Below are 8,256 nucleotides of genomic sequence, written 5' to 3' on the forward strand. Positions count from 1 at the left end.
ATGTATGTCAAGAATGTGGCAAATCGTTTGGCCACAAAGGAGATTTTAACAAACACATGCGAAAACATACAGGCGAGAAACCCTATAAATGTGACACATGTGGCAAGGCGTATGGCTATAAAAATGCCCTTGTTTATCACATTAGGCAGCATACGGGTGAAAACCCATATAAATGTGAAGTATGTGGAAAGGCATTCAAACAACCAGGGAATCTAAGTGCTCATCGTAGGGTTCATACAGGTGAACGTCCGCATAAATGTGATATCTGTGGAAGAGCTTTTAATGGCTCAGGAGATCTTAAAAAGCATTTAAAACTACACCAACCATCCAAAGGGTAATATTTCTTACAAGTGTATTGTATCGTTAGGGAAAATCACGTGTTTCCGGTTGCTATGGGAATTTGGAACATGTAGACTGGCTACAGTCCCACGTGAAAGGGGTTGACCGATGTGTGAGGGCGTGTCACTTTTTTTCCAAGTTACTAGTCATTTCTGGGCCCAGACATTCACCTGACAGTTTCGCAATCACCCACTCGGTTTCACACAACAGACTCGGTTTCACCATAGACCCTCCACCCACGCGGAAAGTCTGTGGTTTCACACAACATCATGGTGTGACTTATTTGTTATGAACTAGGAGTTGTGTAATGTGACACTTCGAAATGTGGAACGATACCATATAAACCATTGCCTACAATAACGTTAAGCCATATAACACTGGCTACTTTACTAGTAAATTGACATTGTGATCGACTACCATTTCACTGATGGTGTGAGAAGTGGAGAACACTAGTATAGTGAACAGTACAGGAGATTTCATCTTAGCTTGCAAATGTTATTAAACTATGTATCAAGATCAGTGAGACTGATCACAAGGTTTTATGTTGCAATATACACAACAAAGATAACTTACATATCGTCCGCTCTGTATTTTGCCCATGCATGATTTTGTTGCTGTTAGCATTAGGAAATAATGAGTAGACACTGTGTATGTGATTTTTGTGTGTTATCTTTATTGTGTCCAACTCAACATGAAACCTTGTGATCAGTCTCACTGATCTTGGTATATCGTTTCATTAACATATATAAGCTATGATGAAATTTTCTGTAATATGCCTCTACAATATCGATTTATGTGATGTAATGCTGTCAATGTATAGCTAAACACTGATTTTCTTTTGTGTTTACGTATTTATTATTACCAATAGATGTGTTGTACATAATTACTGTTGTATAATTTGTGTTAATTATTTGCATTTTTGTTTTGTTAGGCTTTGTATCTTCTGGCAAAAAATTAAAAATAAAACATTTGGAAATAAACAACATTCCATGTTACGTCATTAAAATATATATCAGAAAGAATGGCTAGTCACACAAATTTGAATGCATTGTCATGTCAGCCCCAAATTCATCCACGTAGTACACCATTGTGACGACACGTCAGCCCCAATTTATCAACGTAATACACCATTGTGAGGACACGTCAGCCCCAAATTCATCAACGCAGTACACCATTGTGAGGACACGTCAGGCCCAAATTCATCCACGTAGTACACCATTGTGACGACACGTCAGCCCCAATTTATCAACGTAATACACCATTGTGAGGACACGTCAGCCCCAAATTCATCAACGTAGTACACCATTGTGAGGACACGTCAGCCCCAAATTCATCCACGTAGTACAAATGTAGTTGTAGTTGTCATTTTACTAATTGGTTATCAAATGTTCATGTCTTTGTCACGTGACATGACTGTGATTCCTGATATCAATTGTCAGTGAGTACGCTTTAGATCATCTGCGCATTAGTGCAGGTGTGATAGTGTCCGAAATCTCTGTATACGTAAGACCGTCAATGGTTTCAGCGATACATGTGGTTAAGTCACATTAAATTGAACAAATGAATAATCAACATATATACATGTAAAATCTCAATTTGAATACTTAATAAAAGGGCGGACGGAACTGAAGAGCGCCATCAACGGCTGATCTTTCGGTCTATTGATAGGCAATAGGTGACAGAACGTGACAACTTTTTGTCGACCTGTTGACGTGTATATAAAAGAGACTTTGACTTGTCCTGTCTATAAATATTTACAATTTAAAGAAAGTCTGCCTTTGTGAATATCCGTAACCCCTGTAAATATGACAAGGGTGACACAGGCATCACAAAGTTGTTTTCGTATACTTTCGTAATGTCAAATTAATTGAGATCTTGTTCGGAGTAAACACCTTGATATTAAGTGAATTATTAGTTCTATGGTGCTATTTTTGTATGATTTCGGTAGCTTGGACAGTTCCTGAATAGGAACAGCATTGTCAGATGAAAGTAGAACATCATGTACAGTGTACTAGTCAGGAAACGTTTGGATCAGACATATTACTTTTGTTTGCAAACATGTCGTCATGACGACTAGTCTTCACTCTACACCCAGGGTCCACTGCCACACAGTCAATCAAAGAGGAATTATTTGTCAAGTGTTTCTAGAAAATATGTTTAACTGAAAATATACATTGATTAATTTCATTCAGGCCAAGAACAAATTGTGTAGCTCCGATTATACGACCTGGTCTATTTTTCCCTGCCAAATCTAAATTTGTTAGTGTGGTTGACAAAATATCTCTAAAAGATATGAAAATCAACATTAGCAAATTTAATAATCATAATAAAACAAGGTTGATGTGATCGCAATTTTGTCGATCACAATTTCATAAATGTTATCAAAATATACATATCCTACAAATCTTTGAAAAGTATGCAATCGGAACCACACCATGAGTTTTTTGCTTGCCTTATCGATAAATCTACAACTAATAGGCCTATACAAATGTTTGGTTCCGGTAACCCGACCCCACCTAGTTTTTCACTGCCGACCCTAAAGTTTGTTTACGTACTCCAGAAAAAATAATGAAATCGCGAAAGTCACGCAAGAAATGGTGTATGCGGAAACTGACATCAACTTTAAAAGACTGTTTTTTCCAATCTCAGTGTAATCTGATGAGAAGAAACCAATTACAGAGACCATTTGGAAAACATAACTATCTGAACTATACACTCATAGATGAAGGAAATACATATAATATAAAAGTAAAATAAAAAATCTATCTACCCCACCCACTCTAAATTTGAGAGTAATCGGAACCAAACAATTTTTTAGGCATTACCCTACTTAAAGTAAATCTATTTTTTAACAAAATAATCTTCTAGCCATCTCCTCAATATATCTGTCATCAATATTTCAGGGTTTTTAGCCTGAAATCATGTATTTCCTATGAATGCCATTTTGTCATTTTTGATGACGAAAGCCCTATTCGGTTGACTTGCATACGTCTGTGCAAACATATTCTCCATTGTATCCACTACCATACGAACTTTGACCTCGTTTTGTACATTGGATGTAAAAGTCTGGTATTGAGAGTCAGCTTCAATCAATCGTCTGAAAGTAATTGTTTTGAGAAATATGTACGAAGTGTTATGTTACATCTACATGTATGTGAAAGGGGCTTGACGTCCAAAGAGCACGCAATGTCGACGTCTAAAGCGCATGTGCAGCACTGAATATCAAATTAGGGAATCTGGTGACAAAATAGCGACATTGAAGATGGTAACCCCTTTGACCTAGAAGGAAATTGTGTATATATTTGGGTCAGAAAAATAGAAAGGCAAAACATTACCCTCAAATATTCTTTTCAAATATGTTTAGATTTGAAAGTCATTTTCTCCTTCAATGTGGCAGATGGGATAATATCAAAATAAATATACACACAAGATTAACTATTTCTTCCTACCTTGCTGCTGCTATTCTTTCATCCACATTTACATGTTGATAGTGAGAACTATAGTGCGCCCCCAGTGGCCAACCATCTTTAGGATGAGCCTCCAGAATATAGATGTATAAGAAATCGACGTTGACTTTGTAATCTTGGTGTAGTTTGTAGAGAGAGCCACTATGAATAATGGCCTAAATTATTGGTAAAGAAAAGAGAAGCGTTTATTGACCTAATAACTGTTTCTGTGTGGAATTTGACTGATGCCTGTATTTACAAACTTACCAAAGAGAATATTAGTGATAATAGCAATGTATACTTCTAATTAAATTCGGAAATTCAAATACAGTTGCAACTACTGCAGTGCCCTACTGCACATGCCCTAGTGTTAAAGCAGAGGAACCTCAAAGTACCTGGAGAAAATCTGCGTTGTTCGGTTGGGTCATAGACCCTCCACCCACGTGGAGGGTCTATGGTTGGGTCTCAGACCACTAAAAAGAGTTAGTGGTCTGAGGTTGTGTCAAACTGAGCATCATCCTTCTGACATACAGATTGAAAAACCTTCATCAAATCCACCCAACTCCGCGTGGGTTCGACTACAATGGTAAGAGGCACACCGTGCACGTGACGAACTATCACGTCGACCACAAACAACCAATGAATGGTAAATGTGCTTTGTGGCTTGACTTACAAGATGAAGGTGATGAAATGCCAGTGTTTGGTTAGAAAGCTTCACTTCAACATCTCTAACATTTGCATTGTACTTGACCATGCACTGTGTAGAATACTCAACGTAATTTAAAGTTTGAACTGATTAAAATTACAACAACCCGGGTATTTTGAATTTGGTGCTCACTGTTTATAGTACATGTATCTAGTCTGGTTGCTACTACCCATTGTGTCACCCTAATTGAACACAGTGTACGTGTACTTATCCCAGTTTTTGAAGAGGTTACTTGTTTGAATGAGGCTCTTATCAAACATGTTCTGAATACGATTTTGCAAACAGCAGTACACTAATCATGGTGTCTAGTATGTGCTAAACATATCAAATCATGAATTAAATCACATGTAATAAATGCCAGTCTCTGTTTCTTACCCTCAACGGTGGTCAGGATAGTGACCCGGATATAATCACGAGAGGGCGATCTTTATCCAGATGCAGTCGAGATAAAGGTATCGCCTCTTTAGTTTCCATAGAAACTAAGTTCACATCTGGTCTTGCATCACCAACTTTTAGATCACCAATCCAGTCTTTTGCACCATGAGATGACCTAAAGGCTATCATGTCAATGACCTCAAGGAAAGAAAACATTAACAATGTTAACGTTATTTACCTTGATTTCCTTCTTTCTAAATAACGACAACCGACGATGGTATACTTTGATAACTTGATATAACAAACAACAATGATACTGACATTCATGCTGCTGGGGCACTAATTGAATTTATACCGGCATTTTGGGGGTATAAAAACTGCTTTGAATATAGAAAAGAGATTAAAAGAAAAAAAGATAGTGAAGTATATCTAACCAACACTTGCTACTGTCAGAAATCAAACCAGAATAATACATTATTAAATGATTCGATGACATAATGTATTATACCTATACCAAAATGTCGAGGAAATACACGAGGAGTGTGCTGACAATGCCAAAATACGATTTCTTTGCTATTGAAGGCATACTTGACATTGATATAGTTCCTATACAGTATCAGATTTACACCTCCACTGTATTTCAGTTATAGACCACGTTTGCATCCAGACTCACATTAATAGAGTATAGTTTAATGTATGTATATTCACTGAATTCAAGTCAAATAGCTTAATAAAGCCACCAGCTGGCGTGCCAATTTAAATCAGTTCTGGAACATAATTTGTAAAGTAATTACAAGCAAAGTATCCATTGCAAAGAACATAGAAGTTTGAATGATAGTTTAATTTAATTGATACTAGTATACCATATAGATCATTAATGACAATGTCCATCGTTAATACTACCTCGTTAATAAACCCTTAGTCATTTCCTTGGGCACAAATTTAACCCCCCCCCCGCCCTCACACGCACACACGTGTACACACATACATAAACAAAACAAACAAACAGACAAACAAACACAGACAGACAGACAGACAGACAGACAATCAAACAAACAAACAAGCAAACAGGCACACACACACACACACACACACACACAAACACACATAACAAATTAAATAGTATTTCACCCACTACATCAGAACATCACTAGTAATATAACAATATTCGGGTCTAAGTTATTACGCTATTAAGCCTTATCCAACACAGCATGTATTTTGATTGCAAAGGTGCCAAACAATAGTTGTGGTCTTGGCATATTGAAATGATGATTCTCGGTAAAATTACTTACATCATACCAAAAGGCTTTGATGATATTTACCTCTTTGTCGTTGCTATAGTGACGTGTTATAAGCGTCGACAGCGAGGCGGACAGCTCATCAGGTTCAACACCGTTTTCTTTTAAGACAGTTGCTTCTACTTCGTACAAAACTTCAACAAAAGCAACCGCCAATCGTGATGGATCAGTTTTGTACGGATGGAGTTTTTGATCATACACTCTCATCGTTTCCTCAGCAAACATCAACTCTTTGTACCGTCTGAGAATCTTGATCACCAATGCCCTGTCCGTGATGAAGGACGCCATCTAGAGTCATAAAGTATACATATATTTATATGCTGACCTACTTTGTAAACCGCCTTATCTTTGATCATGTGACACATATTGATTGAGAAGTAGGTCACATCATTATTTGCAGTATTCGATTGAATATACAAAGTTCAACATCTACTACATTTGCAGAAAACAGCATGAAATTAATAATGCATCTGGGTTAATCTCCTCTTCAGCGCTGTACATAAGTCTACACATAGTCTTAATTGTTGTTTACTGTCTACAGGCTAAATTTAACGTTTTGATTTGAATATATTTCCTGATTTCCCCTACCTTTATGGAAAGAATGATCTTCTATAGTAGACAGCGTATAAAAATACATTTGTACATCGAGACATAAGGGAAGACCTTATACCTCCATGATCACACTTACTTCATAAATTCATTCGCTGACTCTGTGCATGTATGATAGTCAACAAGGAAGGGGCAGGTCAGAGTTCATTTCGGCCATTTTATTAATGTTCTTTGTTTCACTGCCAACCATAGGGTGATATTCCGGAATATTTGGCAGTTAATTTGAAGATAGGCACAAACTAAGTGGTGATAGTGGTTCCACTATTGGGTGACAGTGATTCCACTATTGGGTGTGGGTGACAGTAGTTCCACTATTGGGTGACAGTGATTCCACTATTGGGTGACTATGGTTCCACTAGTTGGTGACAGTGATTCCACTATTGGGTGACTATGGTTCCACTATTGGGTGACAGTGATTCCACTATTGGGTGACTATGGTTCCACTATTGGGTGACAGTGGTTCCACTATTGGGCGTAGGTGACAGTAGTTCCACTATTGGGTGACAGTGATTCCACTATTGGGTGACTATGGTTCCACTTTGCATGCAAGATAGTATAAACACTGGAACTTTCCAAAATGTACACTTGCAGTTATTAGATCCTTCACCCTGCCGTGAGGATACAATTAAACTAACATCCATCAATAGCTTATAACATGATGCAAATCTTAGTAGGTCGAAACATCGATTGCCGCTATTAAACTATATGGTGGAATGGTCTATTTTACAAATTGTACGTCATGGGCGTAAGTATCGTGTAAGTAAATTTATCAATCAAGTGGATAACTAACAAAATAAATAATAAAATATAAAAATGAATCACAGGTCGTTAGCTTTTCATCCATCTAAGTTTATTTCAACAGAAAAATGTCTTATGATTCACAAGGAGATTTATCAGATATATTGTTTTATTATTTTCCGAGATAGCTGCCTTGTGAATGTAAACTAAATGTCATAATCTGAAGAAAATTCTATTTAACAAATTTAAGTAGATTGGACTTTGTTAGAGTGTAAATTAACCAGTAGTGACCTAGTCGAGTGTTTTATCAGACATATTATGTCAGTTTATAAATACGTCGTCATGGCAACTAGGACTCACATTTCCGTCAACTTATAATCTAGCAGTACTTTTTAATAAAGAGATTATTTTTGCCAGGTTTGGACTTGCACTATTCTTTAAACTCAAGAAATATTTTTATAAACAGTTGCACACTTTGTATGTTTATTGATGCAGTCATTTTATAAAAATCATTTCATTTAGCAATATACACTGAAATGTTATCTCCACCCATCGGTTTATGGTAACTTGTAGACTTGTGTTCTAATAGACTGACTTATGGTGTTTGTTATATATATCGATTTGCAAAAATAAAGACTGAAAATCTCGCGTGATTGCGAAATCTCACGTGATTGCATAACATCGTTTTATGTGATTAATTAATTAGTATTTCAAAGTTCTGATCACTCTGTCTTTATCATTTATT

General features: G+C 36.7%; 1 protein-coding gene across 1 annotated transcript; it reads right to left on the reverse strand.

Moving 5' to 3' along the window:
* Positions 1 to 3,258: 3,258 nt before the first annotated feature.
* On the reverse strand, positions 3,259 to 6,899 carry LOC144448179 (type I iodothyronine deiodinase-like). Its single transcript, XM_078138332.1, has 5 exons — positions 6,853 to 6,899; positions 6,189 to 6,452; positions 4,906 to 5,064; positions 3,789 to 3,961; positions 3,259 to 3,436 (listed from the first exon to the last, which is right to left on the reverse strand). The coding sequence occupies exons 2-5, from the start codon at positions 6,450 to 6,452 to the stop codon at positions 3,259 to 3,261; spliced, it is 774 nt and encodes a 257-aa protein (XP_077994458.1). The 5' UTR covers positions 6,853 to 6,899.
* Positions 6,900 to 8,256: the final 1,357 nt, after the last annotated feature.

This window comes from Glandiceps talaboti, chromosome 17 (genome assembly GCF_964340395.1).
Source record: "Glandiceps talaboti chromosome 17, keGlaTala1.1, whole genome shotgun sequence".
NCBI classification, from domain to species: domain Eukaryota; kingdom Metazoa; phylum Hemichordata; class Enteropneusta; family Spengelidae; genus Glandiceps; species Glandiceps talaboti.

Bases quoted from the DNA above. Each gene is read 5' to 3' on its own strand.
- LOC144448179 (XM_078138332.1), bottom strand. From the start codon at position 6,452: ATGGCGTCCTTCATCACGGACAGGGCATTGGTGATCAAGATTCTCAGA. The intron at 3,962-4,905 runs GTGATTATATCC...CCAATAATTTAG, and splicing joins TGGATAAAGATCGCCCTCTC to GCCATTATTCATAGTGGCTC. The intron at 3,437-3,788 runs GTAGGAAGAAAT...AATTACTTTCAG, and splicing joins GAAAGAATAGCAGCAGCAAG to ACGATTGATTGAAGCTGACT.